The sequence below is a fragment of the Larimichthys crocea genome, chromosome XVII (assembly GCF_000972845.2).
Source record: "Larimichthys crocea isolate SSNF chromosome XVII, L_crocea_2.0, whole genome shotgun sequence".
Classification (NCBI taxonomy): Eukaryota; Metazoa; Chordata; class Actinopteri; family Sciaenidae; genus Larimichthys; species Larimichthys crocea.
Window position 1 is genome coordinate 7,586,378 of NC_040027.1, and position 23,130 is coordinate 7,609,507.

The following is a 23,130-nucleotide window of genomic DNA, read 5'->3' on the forward strand; positions in this document are numbered from 1 at the left end:
GAACATAACGTAAGAAAGGAAACAGAGGCTGTGTGATCATGTGAGTAAATAAATCACTGTTACCTTGATATTGTGACATAACATGTGAACAGTGAATAAGTCATTCATGTCTTGTGACCTCCATCTTTTTATACTTTGACTCTTTTGAGTGTTAAGCTGCCGTTAAGGAAACTCAACAGATCCTGTAAATGTTTCACAATAAAAGCCCTTTAAAAAGGTGCCAGATTGAAGATAGTCCGATCTAAAACTATACTGAGGTGAGTTTGGGTTCTTAAAACTTCGTATAGATCTCTAGTTTGTCTCACAGAGCTGTTCTCTGACCGCTGCCTTCAGGTCAGGTCTTTGAGGTCTAAACTAAAGAGCGTGCACAGAAACACACCCTCCTGTTTGGAGAAGCTCTGTGGAGGAATTTCGTGGACGTTGATCCGGACCTCCTGACTCTGGAGCCCGCCGCGCTCTCGCTTTGATCACAATGTGCTGACGCCTGTTTGAATCCCATCAGTGCAGCTGCACCGTTTGTCCTCTGAGCCGCTTTTCTATGGAGTGACAATGAACTCAGTTAATGAAAGGTCCTCCGATCTGTGTGTGTGTGTGTGTGTGTGTGTGTGTGTGTGTGTGTGTGTGTGTGTGTGTGTGTGTGTTACCTGCAGGTAGACATGTCCGCGTGTGTTTTGTGTGTTTTGTGCTGGAGGAGGTTCAAACCTTGTTTTACCTGCTGGATGCATGCTCCAACATGTCGCACACACCTGCAGGGGGAGGAGGGGATACACGGATCACACACGCAGACACACACACACACACACACACACACACACACACACACACACACACACCTAGTGAAGCGTCTGTTTTGGAGCGTGCTGAAACAGATCACTCTTTCATGCTGAACCAGGCAGACTGTGTGTACCTTTGCTCCCCTGGTGTTTACCTCCTCTCCCTCTCTCGGCTGCCTCTCTCTGCCACGTCAAATCACTGCCTGGGTGCTTGGCTCGCTCCTCCGGGAGCCTCGCGGCCAAACTTGCCTGACTGTGGTCACTCTGCTCTGGGTCTGAGGAGTCACAAACTACTGGCTGGAACATTTCGGCTCAAACTGCTTCTTTGGTTTTTGGCCACGTCTTAACTGGAGCTTTCAGTTGGAGGATAAACGGATGCGTTCAGGTTCACGGACCCCCTCTCACCTGACGGGCTGAGGAGATACTGGACAGCAGCTGTTGGAGCAGCTGGAGTGTGTTTTTATTTTTCTGCAGCTGAATAATGAGTGGATATCTTTACAGAGGAAGGTAAGACTTTGTGGATGATAGCAGCTCCTGTGATGAGTCATGGGGGTTGATTTCTGTGTGAATGTGTGGGTGTGCATTCATGAATGTCATTTAAAAGCAGCTTCTCTGCAGCCGATTCACATGAATAAAGTAAAAAACAGTCTTCTCTAGCTCTCAGTGAAAAGAGGACCTTTGTGCCGCTGTTACATAATGAGGTCTGGACTCCCACGAGCGGTGCTCCTGGATGATGGGCAGCTATTGGCTGAGCTCATTTCAGTCCACGGCTGAATTATCCGTTCACGACTGTCATTTTAACTTCTGCCAGACAAAACAGCCGCTCTGCTATGGATGCTATGAAAACATTAAGGTTCTTTCTTTTGTGCTCTTAAGTTTAGTGTCTGGGTTCATTCTGTTCCACGCTGTCTGACTGAATCATATGTATACTTTGAATCGCCCAATCACAGCCTTTCATTGAAGATATTCAAATGCAGGGTCAGGTTTTTTTATGGCTGCACTATTGTCATTCTTAAAGTTCAGCGTGACATCTTTGTATCTTGTAAACTTCAGGATCTCCACGACAGTTTGAAATAACCACACATGTTTACCTGAAAGACGGAGCTCGGTCAAACTGCTGATCCAGGGACTGAACTCTAAATCTCGACCTGTTGTGTTCTTTGTTTATTTCATGAAGCAGCTTCTGAATCTCACAGTCGCTGCTGCAAAGTAATGAAACCAGTGCAGCGGTGTGTGGAAGGTGAGAGAGGGACATAACCACTATGAAACAATCAGAAAATAACTTTTTATTCATCAGCTTCCTCGAGTCCGCTGCTCCCTCTCCTTCATTCTCTGTCTGTGTCGCCTGACCAAAGGAAACTTGGACTCCATGAATCCACCTGCAGCGCGCTCAGTTTGACCAGTCTGATCGCCTGATTGGTCACCACAGCGTGACGCCAGGTGACGTTTCTCCCAGAAGTTGAATCTGGTTCAGTTTCGCTGCTGTGGTCCACGTTGAACCGCCACGTTTCTACAGTAGCCCAGAAGAGACAAACTAAACACCGGATCTCGAGACTTTTGTTTTTTCTTTGCACCTTGAGAGGAACAATCAGTTTGCTGTCTTTCTGCTGAAGATGTGAGTTTCATGGGAGTGATGAAGCGTGCACCCCGGCCTACACTCGTGTGTTTCAGTGCATGTTGTTGTTGTTGAAGCATTATTGAAGCGGGAGCTGATCTGCAGAGCTTCATGATGACTGACAACACATGAGAGCACAAATGTTGTTGTGGTGCAGCTGCTGGAGGCTGCAGGAGGTCTTCACTGTCGTCTACTCAGCTTCTATTGTCACACATTTGCTCTGCTGCTCCAGCTGTCAGCACCGGGTCTCATTTGTTCAGGCCAGCATGGAGGTCATTGTAGCACCCACACTCACACACCTAGGTGGTCACGGTGGTGAATACAGTCATCACACTTAAAGCCTTTGATTCCTGTTATTCAGTCGGGGCTCGTTCCATTGTCACCCTGGCGTGAAGCTCCCTCGTCTGCCTGATCTTTGACTTCATCTAGCTCATTGATTATTCATGAGAGACTCGGACGACGCGCTAACGAGGAGAAAATCCAGCCCATGTTCCCGTGATCCTGCAGAATCCTCGTCACTGACCAACTTTGACCCACACCTCTTCATCTTTTTTTACTCTTTTTGGGTAAGAAGCCTATACTTTACCGACCAATGAGGCGTGTTCCTGACGTAAACTAATAATTAATGTGAGTGTGTGGGTGATAAATCCTCAGGAGCTTCATTTGTTCATAAAGTTCCACTCTGCGTCTTTGTTTACTGTGCTCAGCTGCTGAGTGATGGCTGTGTGACTTAAAGCATGCGCTGACTCAGTTTCCACCAGTGTGTGAGTGTCCTGCTGTCTCTGACATGTCCACCACCCCTCCACCCCTCCACGCCTCCACCCTCAGCTCGACTCATCCTTTGGACTATTTTTGATCCTCTGAGCTTTTTTTTAGAGAAGTTTTCGGTGTCTTGTAGGACGGGACGCAGCAGGTAGGGTTAAGGTGGAAAAACATTTCCATAAATCTGGAAAAACAGGTTTTAATGTAGGGATGAGGAGGAGTGTGTGGCCGCCGGGGAACACACATGGGACTGTGTTGAGTCTGAAGGAAATGGGCTGATGGATGTCTCTTGTTTCAGGCACTGTGGTGCAGAGAAGAGGGCCAGGCCGAAGAGCATCGGACCTATGATGGGTACGTAAATATGCTTTTACTCTTTATTTAAAATGTTTTTAGATGTTCTCCTATCTAATCAAGTCTTCTTTGTCTCATAAGTCAACTTTACTGCTTTATGTTTCCAGTAAAAACACCTCCTGATACGAGCTCCTGTGTTGACTAATCAGCTATTTGTAGGAGCAACAGTCTGTTTCCAGTATGACTGCATGAATAACTGAGTGTGTTTGTAACGGCCTCCACCCCTTTAATAAGTGTGTGTGTGTGTGTGTGTGTGTGTGTTTGTGTGTGTGTGTGTGTGAGCGCGGCAGGAAAAAGGAGTCTTGATCTTTTTGGAAACTCTTAATTTTACAGCATGGAATTATAATTTCCATAAAGGAAGTGTGTAATTTAGTAATAATAACATAAAAAGTCAAACAGGAGCTTCTGTTTTTAAGGAAGAACCGAGAAGTTACGTGGTTCCTTAAAAAACTATTTAGATGGATGTTTAAGACTGAAAGACTGCAGGCATCACACTGGGAATTAATTGTAATTAATTGATTGTCAGAGTCTCTAATCTATAATTAGTTTGTTTAGAATATACAGTTTTAGACTTATGGAAATGTTTTGCTGCCATGTCACTATAAGAAAAATGGACAAGTGTCACGTTACAAACATACAAACTTATCACGAATGCTTCAGGTTATAACATGAAAACAATAGTTATCATTCTATGTTTTAAGACACATTAGTACTAATAATACTTATATTTTATGTTATTTTGTTAAATTTACAGCTTTATTATTTAAAATGTTACTTTACATTTCTTGAGTTCTTTATTTTATTTGCTCCTTCATGTCTCACGCTGTTTTCACATTGAGCTGACGCGTTTTTCTCGTCCAGCTTTGTTCTGTTGACTCTGAGTCAACCTGCAAATAAAACTCAGACTAATGAAGTGAACCTGGAGATATTTTAATTAGAATATACTAATACATGAAATGTTTCATGTGTGACTGTTGCTTTAAAATGACGTTAACATGATATTATACCAGCAGCAGTTATCTTGTTGTAATGTGAAAACAAGAAGTTATAACAGGAAAGTTTGATGTTTGAAGTTTTTGGCTCATAATAAGATGAAAAAACAACTTTTCAAACTTTTAGTTAAAACTGAAGAATCATTTTTTCTCTTTGTTTGTGCAGCGTGTGTTTAAACGACCTGTGGGTCATTTCCATTTAATAATCGCTGCTATCCAAACTGTGCTGTGCATTTTTGCTTTTTTAGATCAGATTGATATCAAACTCATGTGTGTGTGTGTGTGTGTGTGTGTGACATGGCTAGCCTAGCTTAGCATAAAGACTGGAAGTAGAGGGAAACAGCTAGCATGGCTCTGTTTAAAAATCTGCCTCCAAACACCTGCAGAGCTCTGATGAACATGTTTCACGTATGAAACATTCAGGTGTGTTTTGCTCGAGTATTCGAGAAACATATCGTGTCAGTGTTGGTCCTCACAAGCACAGCAACACAACGTGTGTGTGTGTGTGTGTGTGTGTGTGTGTGTGTGTGTGTGTGTGTGTGTGTGTGCGTGTGTGTGCATGTGTGTAGCAGTGCGTCATTCATATCAGTGTTGTGTAATATTCTGCACCTTGGCCCGCTCCAGGCGCTGCAGCAGTTAAACATCCCGGGCCTGGATCAGAACCTTCTACCTTCATGTTACAGAGCAGCTTTTTAATAATATTTAATGTGCCGCAATTTTAAGGAACTGTCAGAAACGTGCGCTCTGCCAAAGGCGTCTTGATTACACCCCTCAGGATCTGGCGCTCCACCACCCCCACCCCTTTCCTACTGAGAACCAACTGGCTCTGCTTTGAAAGGAACAAAAACACGAACTATTGTACAAATCCCTCCTGTGTGGACTTTTCTGGGAACGCTCCGGGCCTTTTAGAGAGGATAAGTTTGGCTTTGAGACGTCTTAAGACTTCTGGATGTGTTTCAGCTGGACGGGAACATACCGTGTCAGTTCTGTGTGTGGACACGGCCCATATATCCCGGTGTAATAGGGTTATAATGAGGCGAGGGTTGATCAGGACGGCTCAGGGATGCTGCTCACAGAGCCCCGAGGTGTTTAGACTCTGTTAGACTGATGATTCTCACTAACAGTGGAACATTTCTAACGTAGGTACTCAGGATTTATGAGGATTTTTAAACAGTGCGGTTTACAGATGAGATCCATTTATTCACATTGAACACAGTCTGTGAACAGTGGTGCTAGTGTCGACCCCCCAGAACGATCACGTTGGTGTTTGTGACGTTGTTTCGCAGTGGTCACATGACGGCCTTCGTCAGGAAATCACGTGTCAAGTCTTAAAGTGCAGAAAAATATAAACGTCTATCTTCAGTTCCAAGTCATGGAGGTGGTTTTCTTGCCGGGTCGGCTCCTGGCATCCCGGGTCAGCTCGGTTAGCTTAACAGCCCGTTATTGGTCTCAGAGGACCTGGTCCGGTCCAGCTGCTGAGCCCAGGTCTGCCGTCTGCAGCACTATGATAACAACACTTTGACGAGGACAACCAGAGTCCGTCTTGGACAAACCAAGACCTGTATCTCTTTTTAATGACACAGATGTCATAACAGAACATCACATGGTTCTGAAGCATTCAGGGACGGCCCATGTTGTGTTTACTGACACCTCTTGGTGTCTGATCTGATCTTTCTGTTTCTCCCTGTGCAGATTTCTCGTGTGATGAGACGGACAAAGGCCCACCTGTACAGATGCACAGCCTCAGAGAGTTTGAACAGGTAAGAACATTGACCTCTGACCTCTGATGCAGGCTGTGTGATGAAGCTGGAGAGTCTGATGCTGTTAGATGTGAGGAGGCTCCGCTGTGTGTCCGGGCTTGTCTCTGCTCTGTGGTAATCAGACTGTGTAGGTGTGTTTGAGGAGATGATGTGGCAACAGAAACTCTGCATGAGTCAAAGTCTTCCCTCCTCTCCACAGCTCGTGTTATTCTCCACGCTGTAATCCTGTTTCATTCTCAACACGTGTACGTGGATAATAACGATGTAGCAGCTCCAGCTTTTTTATGATGTTGCCCCTGGTCCTGGTTCCCATCATTAAAAATCAAGTATCTGCCAGCACGCTGTCTAATATCCATATTTCCCAAACGTCCAGCAGCACGGTGCATATTTAGAGATCTACATTAAAGCAGAAAGATGTTTTTTTATGAGCAGCAGTATTTTATATCAGATCTGACTGTCAGTGTGGAGCTTTGGAGAGGATTCAGACAGCCGCTCCTCGACGTGGTTCACCTGAGAGACGGAGTTCTTTGGAAACTGCTGCCTGTAGTTGATGTGATCGTGCTGCAGGCGTTGTTGCAGAAGAGTCAAGACTTTAACAGCTTGAAGACCCAGAATGCACTGGGTTACAAGCCGCCGTCGATCCTTTCCTCGCTCTCATTAGTCAGGACGTCTTCATGCTGTGCTTCATCCACGCTGGGGACAATTGTGATGCCTCTCAAACGCAGTCCTCATTGGACAGTGTGTAACACTTTTCTGTTTGAGGTGATTCCCGCTTCCTTTAGTTACCTGACGGCATCTATGACCTACGATCACGTTACAGTTGTCTGATGTCAGAAACAGAAAGAGACGTCAGTGACGACATCTGCATCGTGTTATTGGAAAGATCTGACTGCTCCACATTATGGCCATAATTGGACCATTAAGTTGTTTCCTAACAGCCTTTAACTGTAAAAAATGAGATTTAAGCATTTTTCTGCAGTTTTCTTGTCTGAGCACGGAAACAAACTGAACAACAGAACTCATCTGGATCTTTTGATGGATCCATGATGAAGGCGAAGGCTTCACACAGAGACACAATCCAACATAAAAAGATGATATATGAATAAATAAACGAAGCCCACGTATGCAGGCGTATTTTTAGAAGTTGGAGTCAGTCATTCTGCACGAAAAGCCACACAGCTAAATGTCTGCTTGGGTTTCAGCTGAGAAGATGGGAGGCGTAGTTCTGCTCTGGTTCTCTGCCAGAGTAATGGATTCTGGGAGCTTTGCCATGTGCATTATGGGTCCGATTTAACTGTGGAGGTGCTTACTGCAATTACCCTGCTCCCCTGTTAGTGAAGGACAGACGCACGGAGCGAGGGGAGGAGGTGCTCGCTGTAGTAATGCTGAATTAATGTGGAGAGTTCTGGGGAAAAAGGTTAAATGATGTGAAATGTGAAACTCCGGCAGGACCAGATCAAATCCACTTGTTCCTGTCGAGCAGAGAGCTGCAGCAGATATGGAGACGCTCTCTGCTCGACTTTTTAAACAGGTGGTAATTTATAGAAGCAGAGGAAATATGTTAAAGCAGCAGAGCGGATCAGTTACAAATTCAACTGGGACAGATTTTAAAAACAGGAAATGTAGATGGGACATTCACAGAGTTTCTGTGCAGGATCAGTTCTTCAACATCTGCAGCTGGTTTCAGTTTTGTCGTCATGCACCTCACCCACGGTGGCCATCATGCATTATTTCACGGCTTCACAGTCTGTGAATGGACTTCTAATATCCAGGACACACAAAGGGAAGCTGCCGTGGTTTTCTCGGTCGGTGTGTTAAGAGGTTCCGGTCAAAAGATGCAATCAGACTTCCTGTGGTCGCTCTGAGACGAAGTCTGTCTGGAGACTTTCAGTGTTTCTGGTGCCTCTGAACTTTTTATTCTTTAACAGCCACAATGCAATCATTGCAAATTAAACAGTAAAAATAAAAAGTTTGAGTCGACGCAGGGTTAAACTGACGTGAAGCCAACACAGGAAGTGCCACAAGCTGCAGTTCCTCTAACGTCCACCTGAGGCTGGCTCCAGAAGTGAGTCAGTCTCCATAAGTCCCCATGTCCAAATGTCCAACTTCACAGCAGAAATAACTGGATGTTGTTTAAAGGCGTTGCATCACACCTCATTATTATTACGTCACTTAAACTGCAAACGTTGGCACAACCTATAAACACTATTTCTACAACTGCACGTCTTTAAGCGTCTGCTCAGTCCCTGCTGACTAACCGAGGTACACTACAGCCTTTCTCACTGATCTGTGCACAGCATGCAGCATCTGTGTTAAACACTAAAGTGCACTGAGATGTTACAGGTACACACACCAACATGTTTGGAGACCAGTGTGTTCCAGCATGTGGGAGATAATGAAGGCTTTGACTTGCAGACGTGGTCTAATGTGACCTTTAAACATAATGTTAGTCAAAAATAGGTCGGACGCATAAATTATGATTCACGTTTGAGTCGTTCCGTGTGCCTGAGGATGGATGCGTGTGTGTGTGAAGCTGAAATCAGTTTCCATGTTTCCTTCTGCAGCTCTGAGATATCATTTAGAAACCACAGTGACGGACTGAAGGTGATTTACTCCCACATGTGGAAACCTGCTGTGACTTTTTCAGCCACGACAGGTGTGACTCTGCAGCGATTGTTGTGGTGTGTGTCTGCAGCCGCGTTAACTGTGTCGGTGTCAGATGATTTATTCATGAAGAAACAGCTCTCATGGATAAAACCATCTTGAACTGGTACAAAAGCCTGAACGCTGAAGCTTTGTGTTGTCAGGATGAAGAGATATTTTCCCCCGGAGCAGAGGCAGAAAGCTGAACTCTCGTCTGATTGGTTGGACGCTACATTATAATGTGCGGCCGCTCTGCTTTGAAGTGTTTCTCCGACTCTCCCACTGAGGGATGAAGGGATGAGTCATGCTATATGCAGACGCTCTGTGCAGACAGCAGACTGGGAGGCAACCTAAACACCGGCTTTGTATGGAGGGATGATGAAGAATGGGCCGATGTTGTGTGTTTGAATCCCAGTCGATGTGTTGCAGACCTGCAGAACTCCTTCAAAGGATCAGTCCACTGTTTTTACATGTTTCACGTGTACCACAAATTCTGCTTTAAATGATCAGCGCTCTGTTTTCCAGAGAACATCGCAGCTTTGTTCGATGTTTGGTTTTGTTTGATACACCGTCTGTGTCTCTGCAGTTTGACCTGACGGAGCCTCAGAACCTGCTTTTGTGACGTCACTCACAACAGAAGCTTTGTTGGCGTCTGTTTTTTCTGTTGTGTGGCACAAACACTGGTAACAGGAGTATTGTCCACGTTTGAAATCTGAAAAACAGCAGGTGGCATGCAGCCTTAAAGGAGGAAACCCGACATCACTCACTGTGAAATGACGATGGAAAACCATGTAACATCAGAGATCACAGAGCTCAGTGCTGCCTCCAGTGTCCAGAAGAGTTTAACTTACCCATAAACTCACCTGACATCATTTATTCTTTCTCAACCACCTGAAAAGTTTGCATCAGTATTCCCATAAAAATGTGGTGTGGCACATTTTCTGAATACATAATTTATCAGGTTTAGTTTTGGGATCTCATAATCTTTAAGTAAAACTGCTGCTTCTGTCAGCTGTTGGGTCAGGCGTCTTGTCCCGGTTTGTCCAGAATTGTCTTGGTTCCTGATAAGTTTGTGTAAAAGACTAAAATGTTCCAGTTTTCTCCACAATTCAAATAATAATTCCAGCATCATGCCTGTTTTATCATGTTCTGTCCCGCTCGTTATGACCTAACCTGATGTAAAACCATCGACAAAGCACCACATGTCACGGCTGTCAGTGTGTAACGGTGAGCTGTCATGATGAAGGAGCCGTCAGTCTTTTCTAAAAAGCTCCGGGAGGTTCCTTCATGACGGTGACAGAAACGTTGCGTCCACGTTGTGAAAGCGTTTGTCTCTGTAGGTGAGTTTAGGACTGATAATCCCGATGAAGCGTCTTCAGTGCGTGCATGTCTAATGTGGTCACCATCGTCCATGTGCTCAGCACATTGTGTATTAGTGAGCTGACAGCAGTGGGTGATGACGTGTTGGCGCTCTGCACTGTGGAGGACTCCGAGCAAACCAGATGATGATGAACTGTATTCATAGTCTGTCTCTGGCAAACGGTCCATGTCCATAACCTGTAAAATACAAATTCCACAGCAGTTCCCACTTTGCACGCACTCCCAGGAACCTTTGCACTTTCTCTTCTCCCTCCTCTAGATAAACTCTTTGGGAAGCTGCAGTGGAAATTATTCATCCTTTGATTTTAAATGTAGTCATCGTTACAATCAAACAAAATACGACCACTGCAGATTATTTTGGATTTATAGCCACAGATCATTTTTGTCATCTGAGTTTTGACATAACATTTGGACTCTTAGCTTTAACAATGTTTTGTGTCTTAAACATTTTTCCTCTGAGAATTCGAGTCGATGTGGCACCTGAAATCCCGGATCACACGAGGTCCCTTAGGTAAAATGAATCCGGCCTAAAAACACGCTGACACGGTGTTGATGAATTTTCTCTGAGCACTCGTCTGTGCTTCAGATTCAGAAACAGACCTGGCAGCAATAAATCTGAAGCAGTGAGATTGTCAGGGCGGAGTTCAGAACGTGCTTTATCTGATTTCCATCAGCGTGCTGGAGTATTTACAGTTCAGACTTTCAAACTATAACAAACGGAAACAACTGATTTTCTATAAAGAGCAGAGACATAACAGTCAGACTCTTGTCTGAAAAAGTTTCCACTTTCTGATGGAGCAGATTAAAGTTTGTTGACCTTTCTTTGCCACTGTAGTTTTTACGTTAAGTTTTTCTGACAGTGGTAGCGTATGTTGGTCCTCTCATTTTAATAGAGCAGTCTGGATTATTGAATCCAGGTTATGGCTGTGTGTGTGTGTGTGTGTGTGTGTGTGTGTGTGTTTGTCCTCTCTCCACATTTGCGTCAGTTTAAAGAATCAATCCTCCCGCCGGCTGGTTGGAAGAAACATGAACCTGCCAGAGCAGCGTTTGTAACTGTCAAACATCCACGCTCTGCAGTCCTGAGGTTTTCATAAAAGAAAAAGGAAAAATCACCCAATCAAAATGCCCCATTTTTTTCTCAAATGGCCTTTATTAGTCCGCAGGAGAAATTGGAAGCACATGGCTGCCTATAAATGTGAATTCAAACCGACCGCAGAGACACTTAGATTGATAGAAGAAGGGGGAGGATTGCGTATAATTTTGGCCATTAAAACCTCAGGACAAATTAGGGTTGTTAATCTGTTATTTTGCCCTCGGTCTCAGTGTTCACTTCTAAAAAGCCACATTACACTATGAAAGGTCTGTCAGAGTTGGATTACCATTACCAGAGTGGCAGTAATGGATCGTGCTGCAAAAAGAGACCAAAACACAGACAGAACACCCGATCCTGCAGCTGACAGCCCGGCTGAGGCCAGCGCCATTAAAGACGGCTCATTCCTTTAAGTTCCCTTTATCTCCTCTGTCGCTCTCCTAGCTTTTGTTGTGGTGTTTGAAAAATAGGTCAGAATATTGAGTGTGTGTGTGTGTGTGTGTGTGTGTGTGTGTGTGTGTGTGTGTTCAACCCTCAAGCTGTTGGCTCTGATTCGCTGCTTTCTGTGGCTGATATCTCCGGCTCTGCACGAGAACACTTGAAACGTAGCAGCAGCAGCAGCAGCAGTGGAGGTGGTGGAGGTGGAGGTGGAGGTGGTGGAGGTGGAGGAGGTGTTGGATAAACAGAAACGTTCCGTCAGCTCACACATGATCCTGAATCTTTAAATGTGGTAACCGTCTGGAGGTTTGGTGAAACGCAGCAGGTGAGATGACACGTGAGGAATGTTTTAACACGTCCTCCAAATGAAACCAAACTGCTCTCTGCTCATTGTCCACGTCCTCGAGAACGACACGAAGAGTCAACTATGATCTGCTGAACATCTGATTAATCAGGAAACATCACCTGTTGGTTAAAAGTACAGCTCGGTTAGAGTTAAGGACTTTATTTAAGTTAATGAACTACAAACATTCAGTCTGATTCCTTTGTGACCCACATGAACATCAGCTAGAAGATCGCCTCTGTCTACAGTTGTTCTGAAAACCTGCCGCCGGGTCAGATTTGGTCGGATTCCTGTTTAAACAGATGAAACACACAAAGTTCTTCAGCTGCTTTGAGGTTTGGGAACGGCACATGTGCAGCTCTCAACAGAGACGAGAATGAAGTGAGATGCTTCACTCTGTAGCTACTTCAGTGTACGGAAAGGTTCCTCACTGCTCAGTGTTGCACACAGTGCAGTGTGTGGTCTTCATAAAGACCATCTCACTTCCTTCTCATCTCAGGTGAGTGGTCCGGTCCTGGTACAGGTCCAGAACATGTCTGACTGTGAGGACAGTGTGTCTTTACGTTGCTCACTGATGTGATGTGCTGCTGTCTGTTTGTTGTTTGTTGTCTGGCAGATTGAAGCTGAATGACGTGTTCAGTGATGCTGCTGGTTTCTGCGGGTTTTTGGGACAATAGTTTGGACGAGGTGGTTACTGAGGCGTCACCAGGGTTGCACTGTTGTTGCTAAGGTGGTTGCACTGGTTGCTATGTGTGTTTCCATGCGGCTCTTAAGGCGGTCTGCACAGTTTCTCCGTCGTGGCTGTTTGAGCGTTTAAGGCAGGTTTTTTCGTGCAAGTAGAATTATACAGAGAACACACAATAATCAAATCACAACCTCAACTTGACCCACAACTGCAACTACTCAGCGGGTTCAAACACAATCCAACCCGGCAGCAACGTCGTCGAATCAAAGGTGTCTTAAACAAAGATGAACTGAGTTTATTCGCACAACTTCCTGTTTCTGTTGTGGAGCGTGAAAGAAAGAGAGTCTCATTGTTTGAAGTCATCTGTGCATAATTTAAAATAATTGGAAATCATTTTAATAAACACTGAAGTTATAAAGCTCTTGGACGGACTCAGGCAGACGAGTTTGGGGTCAAGCTGAGTTTTTGGGAAAGCACAATCTTTCTAACGGGGCAGCGTCGCTGAGGCGTCCTACAAGTTTCTAATCCGGTCACGAGACCCGGACAGGATGCAGGACGAGTCTTCAGACATGTTGGAGAGAACAGAGCAGGAAACAGGAGCTGTGCAGCTTTATGGGAACTCATATTTTCAGACTGTTCTCTTTATTTCAGGAAACACCATCCGTACCCACAGCAGCTCACTGACACTGAAGTCTGATACAGATTTCCTCCTCTCGGGTTCTCTCAAATCTCCCACCAAGAATAGATATCGATGCCAGGGCGTCTGTCTGCGCCCTTCACTGACCTGCACTGCAAAACATTTTCTAAATCTGAGTCTGCTGCCGTTCTTCAGCTAATTAATGCAAAACCAGGCGCTCAGAGATTTAGATGACTAGTTTTACACGTTTTATGTATTGAAATATAAAAGTGACCTTTTCAGTCAAACATGTTTGATTGAACCTTCAGCTCTGCAGCATCCTGCCTTTCTTTAATAACAGTATTTAGACTGAATCTAGCAACAACCTCAGATTATTCTCTGATCACAGCAAGACGCAGAAAATGTTTCGGGTGAGCTGTGCGACCATGAATGCATCATCCCGCCATCCCGAGCTTGGCCGGTGATCGTGGCATCCTGATGCCGGCTGTGTGTTTTTGCAGTGTATCCGGTGGACGGGCTGATGAGCGTTAATGGACGTGCTGACAGAACAGGAGTCAGCTTTCACCGCAGCAGCACTCAGACGGGCTGCAGATCAATACGGCAGCTCAGCTTTCAGCTCAGCCAACCAGCAGATCTGCTTCAGCTCAGATCAGACTGTCCTACACACACACACACACACACACACACACACACACACACACTGACATGTTCTCATTGGTCAGCTGCTGGAAGACAATTGGCTTTTCTTCATCACATTTGCTCTGAAATCTGTGGCATGTTCACGAGCGTCAGTGTTCATGGTCTTTGTCACAGAAAAGTGAAATCAGCAGAAAGCTGCAGCTCAGCTTGGAAAGAAACTGAATCATTGTGTCCATATTTTATATGATATGAGACCAGATATGAGGAGGGATGGTACTAAGCAGTTCAGTATTGACGTATCGATAAGCTCCTGGACAAACTAACGATTTTACTCAATTTAAACAATTTAAATCTTTATGTCTGCACAGGGTTGGATGGAGGATTGGAGAGCACAGCGAGTGTTTCTCCATCCTGACAGCTTAAACATGAATCCTCGTAGACGCTCTTTGTTTGTCTCTGAACTTCAGCCTTTGTCCAGCTCTTCACTTTCTCGTCTTTTCATTTCTTTATTTTTCCTCCATCCTGTCCGTCTCGTCCACTCTCAGCCCACCCAGCAAATCAAATTAACAAACAAATTCTGACATTATGCAGGTCACACGTGTTTACGAGGATTTTACAACAGCTTCAAACTTTCTGTTTTACAATGTTCTAGTTTTTCTAACTGACGAACTGAAGCTGAGGTTTCAGCGTCTTCTCTCCTGCAGGGCTCTGATCTAATGTGACTGTTGGAGCTCAGTGACGTAAACTATGAAGGTCAGACATTCACATCCTTATAAGAAGAAGATTTACTTTCACATGGAAATGAGTCGGGTTCAACAAGCCGGCAAAGTTCAGGTCACTCATTAGTTTGTTTTGCTAATTAAATTATTTGGAAATTAATAATCGTGTTTAAACTAACACACTGGGAACAGGAAGTATTATTATCAGAATATGAGCACGGGTTGGTTTGTGAGTCGTTTATTTTAATATACAACTCAGATAATAAATAGACATAAATTACTGAAGAAATCCAATCAAAGTATGATGACTGACATGAAAATGTAGCTTCTCAATTATAAAATGAAAATATACAGAAATTATAACCAAAGTGTTCATAACTCTGTTTTATATTTATTAATTCTCTTGTGTTTTTAAAACATATTTACTTGTTTTCTTTTAATCTTATTTCATATTAACGTCTCAATCATTTTAATAGAAACAGTCTGGGAGCATCTTATTTAACTTAATTAAATTAACTGTGTCATTTTCAAGTCCATCAAACTGTTATATTAAATTTGAGAGCGTGTGAGTTTATATATAATATGTTTATAATTCTTCTGCAGTGTAAACATTGGATTGTCTTTTCCTCCACACAGCAGAGGATGGTGATTTATTAAAGAAGGATCCATGAGAATATCTTTTGTTCTGTGCAGTGCTGCGATGCATTTCTGTCTTCACGTGATCTATATGTGGTTTCCAGTGTTTATCTCCGTCTTGGAGGTGACAGTGATGGTGGAGCAGAGGCTTCCCTTAAAGGGTTAATCCACCGTTTTAAAGTTAAGCATCTCTCGGGGCGTCACGGTCGACTGCGTCGCTGGATTTTCATTTTACTTGCAAACAAAAGCCGCATAAAGATGTCATCAGCCTCTCGTAGAGCTGTGGGCCCTCGGAGGATTTGTTCAGGGAGTCTGACTTCAGACCGACTTCACAGTACTGCACTAGCGCCACCACCTGGAGAGAAGACTCCTGACGGAGAGGTGTAGCTTGAGCTCCACTTTTAATTGATCCCAGGTGTGTGCAATAAATTCCTGCTCCTCTCCAGCGGGTCAGAGAAGACATATTGACTTGATCACGGTGTCGGTCATGGATGATAATTGTTCAGTTAAAGTGTACAGTAATCTGCTCCCAACACACTCCCAGCGCTCTGACTATTACCGTCAGTCTGGCTGGAAACACCTGACAGGCTGTATCTGCCTTTTATTTATGACAAGCTCGTGTCTCATTTAGTTTCCTCGAAAGTATCGCGGAACATCACGACTGAGAGACGTCACATGGCAGCAAATCATCTTCCTCCTCAACACGAGCTCTGACAAAGTGCACATGTGTGTTTTGTCTGACTGGATGAGTGTGTGTATGATTCCTTTGATGAGATAAATATTCAAGTATGTTTTTCTCCATATAGTTTACAGTACGATCCGGCGCTGCGTCGTGTGTTTTGCTGTTGTTCAGAGAGTATTTATGTATTATATTTCAGCATCTCTCCTCCCCTGAGCTCACACATCATGTGGAAACGGTTACAAACTAAAAAAGTACTTTTATGAATCAGTCTTGTACTTAGCGTCCTGACAGGCGGTGCAGCCGGCCTTCAACGCCGAGGTCACAGAGGATCCACGAGCTGCACACGCTCAGTCCGGTCACCTTCTGAGGAGATTGAAACATCACGGTGACGTGAAAACCACAAATTTCAGAACATCAGAGAGAAAAACACGACGTCTGCCGTAATATGGGATCCGTTAGTGATGATAACATTTGAATGACTTCTGAGACTTTAAGGGGACAAAAGAGCCAGAAAGAAGAACGATGAACAGTGAACCCAAAACATCGGTTTGAATCATTCAGCCACAGCAGTTCAGGCTGAAGTGGGTTCATGTCTAATTATATGAGATAATGAAAAAATCAATCGTGCATGTTTGTGTAATAAAACATGACATTTAACAACTGATCACTGATCAGTCGAGAGCTGCTCTGATGTAACTTTTCCCTCTGTGACCTCCTGCTGACCCACACTGACCTGTGATCAGCTGATCCACTCTGACCTGTGATCAGCTGAACGGCGTCTCTGTCATTCGTATGTCTGTTCTCACTCTATGTAACTTTGAGAAGTACGTAACGCTTTACGGCACTAAGTCACACAGCAGCAACTATTTCACTGATTCTGGTGAAACTGGATCATATTTTATGGAGGAAATGTTTTCTGGTTTTCCCTCTGATGTCCTCCGGCTGCTCCGCCTCAACTCTCTGTGATTTACAGAGTTTATGATGGACAGATAGCTTCACTTGTTGGGAGGAGTTCTGGACCGGTTTGGGCTGCTGGTGCCGTGAGCTCACGGTCCATCAGCAGTTACTTAGTGGCTAAAGGAGCTAAATGCTAATGTTACCAGAACATGTGAAACTTCCCGTCATGACAGAAGAACCATGTGGTCGTCCTGATTGGTTGTCGAGCGGTGAAACTTTGGTCACGTTTAACATAAACATCCGACATGGTGGCGTGATGCAGAAACCACAGGAGAGAAGAGCGAGCACAGCAGATCCATCTAAAGACGTCCTGTTCTGGTTCTGTCTCTGTGTCTCAGGATTAGCATTGAATCAGAGTCAAGTATGTTACACAGCTCAGAGAGCTTTGCACAAACACTGCAAGTACAAAATGTTTCACAGGCCAAGAAACACAGAGGATCTAAAAGTCAGACGCTGATATTCCTGAAATCCAGGGAAAGCCGACGTTATCCTGAGGAGCCGACGCACAAACAGCAATTCATTAGCAGAGGAAATTGAATGTGGATTTTTTACAGGGTTCCCTTTGTGTCTTTTCTTGCCGCTCTGATTGTTACAGGAGTGTTTCCCATCAGCCGGCTGGATGTTGGAGCTTATTACTGATGGACTGACTGATGGTCTCCATTTGTTATTGTTTTATAGAGTCTCTCTGCAGGTTGGTAATGGCCAGATCTGTGTGTAATCAGAAGCAGCCCTTCATCCACTCCTCTCCACCCTTCTTTCTCTTTTTCTCTCACAGATACATTCTGCAGATTCCACTTCCTCCCCTCCTTTTTAAAATCTCTTTCTCTCTGTTGGAATAACTTATAAAAGGTTGTGAAAGAGCGACATGTGCAGAGCAGACCTCAGAGCAGACAGACCTCGTCCCTCCCTCTCTCCCCTCCTCACATACCAGAGAAAACTCACCCACTTGCCAGAGAAAAGGGAGGAAAAATTTCTTTTTGAAAAAGAAAAAACCTCCAACTTGGAACCGGTCTATACGCACCCATGTGTCATCATTTATTTCCAATGTAGGTTCCTGGAATCGGCGCATTAGAATGGAGTGTTGAAACTGAAGGTTTTTCTGCCGTGCTCGGGGACAGGTGCTTTGTGGTGAAACCCTGCGATGTCTCGGTGATTGAAGGAGCCTTTAAATGGAATAATTGCTCGCAGAGAGGGAGAAGGAAGACCAGGAGCGACGATAGAAACTCCTGATTTTCATCAACCACTCGCTCTTCCATTCGAGATCAGTCTTCTTGTCTCCTTCAGTCTGCCTCTGTTTCTCTTTATCACTCTTCCATTTGCACTCATATTGTCCATCACTGACACTCTCGATAGCATTTCATGAGTTCAACACTTCTCAGCAACTTCAGATTATTCTTCAGGGGCCTTCAACATCTTTTCAAGCCTGATTACATTCCCCCGTCCAAAGTAACTCAGGCACATTTGGCTTAAAGGATCATACCAATGATCTGATCCGACTAAGTAGTGCTGTGTGTGGATCCAGAACCTGAGCTGTGTTCTGCCTCTGAGCCACAGAGATCCAATGTCGTCCAAAAACTATTAAAAACACATCAGTAATCACACTTGCTGTGTTTCCGTCCAAACATGTTGCATATTTTGACTAATTCAGCAAAAAAGAAAATGGAAATGACTTCTTGTTGGGAGTTGGTTCACGAGATAAGCAGTTGGTGGCGCCAGTGGGAAAACCAGAAGAAGAAGGCGTGAAGTTTATTTTCAGTTTTTGTCATTTCAGTCAAATATTTGGACGTGATTCTCGTGTTCCTCCAAATAAATGTAGATCAACAACAAGAAATGCACTATACCCCGTGTTTGATAAAACTACAGTGAGCAGCTGTTTTAATGACGGAGTCTTTTTCTTTTATTAATCTGTATATTTCTGAGGTGTTTCTGTAGATTTGAGTCTTCTGTGGGAACCGAGCGGCTTCGTGCTGAGAACCGGAGATGGACTTTGTTGTTTCTTTCTGCTGTGGTTACAGGTCGGCAGCAAAGATGGCAGATGGCTCTGGAAAGTTGTGTGTGGAAGCTGATGAGTTCAATCAGCCCCCTGAAACCTGCACAATGTGATAATGTGTTTTCTGTACGCGTTGTCGCAGCTCGCGTCTCGAACCACGTCACCTTCCTCGACCTTTCTCAAAGTAACGAGGTTAAGAAAGCAAAAACAATCCAATCATGTCCTGTTCAGGTCCACTTCTTCTCTGGGAGGCTGAAATCCCCCGTGAGTCTGCGACATGGCACTAATCCCCGTTTTAAAACAGATCAGGAGTTGTTCTCTCAGCTCGGGCTCGAGCGCCCTCTCCGCCCTGTCAAAATATTTTCACTTGCCAGTGAAACATTAGAATTGAACCATCAAACTCCGCTAAAGGCCCCGCTGCCTTCGCCCCCGCTGGGCGAGGCTGAGTGGAGCTGGATTCATGGCACGTCAGTGTCCTGCAAAAACCCAGCATCTCCAACACTAACTGCACCTCCACAGCTCCCATCCTCCCTTTAAAATCTCTTTTCATGCAAACCATATGATGTTTACGCTGAGTTCAATATAAGCTTTTATTCCCCGTGTGATGGCACACGGTATCCAGGGTTTGGCTCAGTGAATGCTGCTGTTCAGGCGCTGGGTAACTCATTTATACAAAACAGACACAGCAGACTGTGAGGAGTCTGTTTGTGAAGGAGTGGAGCTGGAGCCTGAAGCAGACTGATTCAGACTGATTCAGGCTGATTCAGACTGATTCAGACTGATTCAGACTGATTCAGACTGAAGCAGACTGATTCAGACTGATTCAGACTGATTCAGACTGATGCAGCTGATGTCGTTGCTGTTCCACCCTCCGCGTCCTCCGTCAGTGACACTGGATAACTTGGTTTAGCTGGTAAATAACATCTGACCCACTGCAAAGCTTTTTTGGGGAACTAGCACTTTAAAACTTCACACATGCTTGGACTTAGACCTTATTAGAGCATATTAGACTAATTCAGCAGTAATTATTTGATTTGTAGGCGTCCCAGGCCAAACCAAACTTCCTGTATCGGCTGGTTTGAGTCAAATCCTCGCACTGTTACACCCCGAAAATATCCTACATGTCTTTTTATACCCGTCTCACCAGAGTTCAGCCCGACATGTTTCATATGCGGGTTCCTGACTAGAGCTTTAAGTAAAGGGTGACATAATGCAGAGGTCATGGTGGTGGATGGGCGTGAAGCACATCCGACTTTCACGCAGGAAAACTGTAATCAATGTTTGCCTTTTTTATTAACTGCTGCCGCAAACTTTCCCTAACTTTAACCGAGTGTTTCAGTTTCCCAGCTCGAAGCAGACTGTCGTCTTTACTCGTAGATATAATTTCGAGAAGGATCGGCATCAAGGCCAGCAGAGCCGTCCAGTGTCGGCGCTCTCGTCTGAAGCCTTCTCTGAGCTCTGGGATTCAAATAAAACTCTTGTTGAGAATAAAAAATGCATCAGGGAATGTTTAAAAGAGGCAGTGAGGGAAAATGAGGGAAAATCATGCAGGGGGTTTTCAAGCTGTGGAAAGTTGACCTTTTGGAGATAGCAGGTTTCTGCAGGGCACGAACGATTGGCAGGTAACTAACAAACCCAGAAGGCTGAGTGTAGCCTGGCTCAGATCAGACCGGCCCAGCCTGCGCCAGCCAGTGTTGAGTAATGCTGTTAGTAAATACCAGGCCAATTATTGCTAACGAGGGCCTAATTGGAACCAGATGAACATTTATTGAATTTGTCAGAGAAAGGTAGAGTGGAGATAGCTAATGAAGTGCAGCCGCAGCGCCGGGCCAGGCAGCCAGGCGCTGAGGGAATGCATAATTCACCTGGCAGTGCCACGATGTTTTCCCATGTTTGTGGTTTTATACTCGTTTAAAACTGCAGAGACGTTTTAACGGAAAGCAGGAAGTACAAAAAAAAAAAAGTCGAGTTTGTTTACTGGTCGATCTAACGATGAACTTCGTTTAAACTTTAATCAAAGAGACGAGCAGGCGACGTGTCCATGAAATATATGAACCCGAAATCTGAAACATTCAAAGTCTTCACATGAAGAGCTGATGTCCTCGAGTCCCCTCACACACACACACACACACACACACACACACACTCTCACACACACACACTCAGTCATGTTCAGCTGTCGTTGGTTAAGTAACATTTGAAAGTGACATAACGACACAGCGAAGACGCTTTTTTTATTTATCTTTTTTACTCTGTACATTTTCAAACCAGTCGTGGAAAGTAACTGAGTACATTTACTCAAACACTGTGCGTATGTTCTGCTGCTTTAGACTTTATGATCCGACTGAACATTTACTGACCTCATACAAATATGATCAGTTTATAAAATAAGATGCAGCGCCGTAGATTAAACTATAAAACAGTTTCTGACTGTGCTCCACCTGCATCAATAAAATCCTTCATACATGCTGATGCATCGGCCATAATATTCTTTAATATCATTAATATGATAAACTGATACCAGCCCTCCAATACTTTTATTTCTGATTCTTCAGTAGCACATTAGTTTGAGCTTTGCTGATAATTCTTTTGTACATTTATTTTATATTTGTTTTGTTTGGACAAAAAAAACATTTGAGGCTTTAGGAAATTTTATGAACCGAACAATTCAACGGGAAAAGGATCGACTGATTAATCGATAATTAAAATAATCCTTTTCCCAGCACTGCTTTACATTACGTGCTGTCACATGTCCGTGTTTTAAAGCTGCACGAATCAATAATATTTATATTAACTGTAATGTTAAAGGTGATGTAGCTGATGATGAATTTAAAGAGTGTCTTTTTATACTTCAGTCTGTCCAGCAGCTGTTTTTAGCAGAATATTGCTGCCATGCCAATAAAAGAAAAATGGATCAGTATTTTCACGACATTCAAACTTATTCCACAAAATATGAATTAATGCAGCTTTAAACTCTTTCTACAAACAACGTGGACGGTCTGTTTGGACATGTATGCTCACATTTGAGCTGCTCAGATCGACACCGACTACGAGATGGGACACCAAATGAGGACACGTCGAGTCCGTGACCTCCAAACTGAGCCGAGCTGCGAGCTGTGATCCAGACGAGTCCGTGCTCGTTCTGACCGGCTCACATTGACGTGACCTCCGCCCTGATTCACTCATTACACCCCCACCCCCCTCTTTTTTTTTGCTGCTCCATCCTCGACTTCCTCCTCCCTCCATCACGTCATTCATTCCTCATTTTAGCCCCATTTCCACGCCAACCCACCGCACCTCCACCCCCTCCGCCCTGCCTCTTTGTCTCATTATACAGTCGCTTCTCATCCTGCCAACTGATGGTTCAGTGCAGCGAGGCCCTCGGGCTCCGCTCTCTGTCCCTTTGATTTCCATCCACAGACAACAAAAAAGGAGGGCACACATCCAGTGTATACAGCCGTGTTCAGACGCACACGCCAATGCATGCGTGTGCAACTGTACACATACTGTACGCACTATACAAGTACTGCAGGCCAGCACATAAAGAACATGGATGAACACATCTGCACAGTCCATGCTCAGCCATGCAGATATTCACTGCTCACAATGATGTTCCTTCATAAATATCTTCCATATAGAGTGTGTGTGTGTGTGTGTGTGTGTGTGTGTGTGTGTGTGTGTGTGTGTGCAGAGCTTCTGTTGGACGAAAGCCTCAAACCTCAGAAAGTTAAATTCTTCAGCAATAAGGGGAAAAAACAGTCCAGCAGCTAATTACCCGCCATGTGTTTTTGTAATTACAGGCCGACAGTGAAGACATACTGAGCGCATAACGAACATGTGCACACTTATATAAATGTAGTGGAAGCTGCCCGAGACCTTCAACAGTTTAAAGATGTTCAAGTTTCTAGAAAACAAGAAAACACCTGAAATCTTTTGGCCGGAGTGTTTGTGTACTCATGTGTGTACTTTGTGTTTCTCCGCCTGTCACAAACAGTCGACTCGAGCACAAATCTGAATCAGGGAGACAAAACTACGCCG

General features: G+C 44.3%; 1 protein-coding gene across 1 annotated transcript in view; it reads left to right on the forward strand.

The window, feature by feature from the left end:
* Positions 1-956: 956 nt before the first annotated feature.
* Positions 957-23,130, forward strand: part of pde4dip (phosphodiesterase 4D interacting protein) — a 69,897-nt gene continuing 47,723 nt past the window's right edge. Inside the window, exons 1-3 of the mRNA XM_027290218.1 lie at positions 957-1,280; positions 3,449-3,501; positions 6,186-6,253. Coding sequence (XP_027146019.1) covers positions 1,255-1,280; positions 3,449-3,501; positions 6,186-6,253 — 147 coding nt within the window. The 5' untranslated portion in view covers positions 957-1,254. The remainder of the gene's footprint in view (positions 1,281-3,448; positions 3,502-6,185; positions 6,254-23,130) is intronic.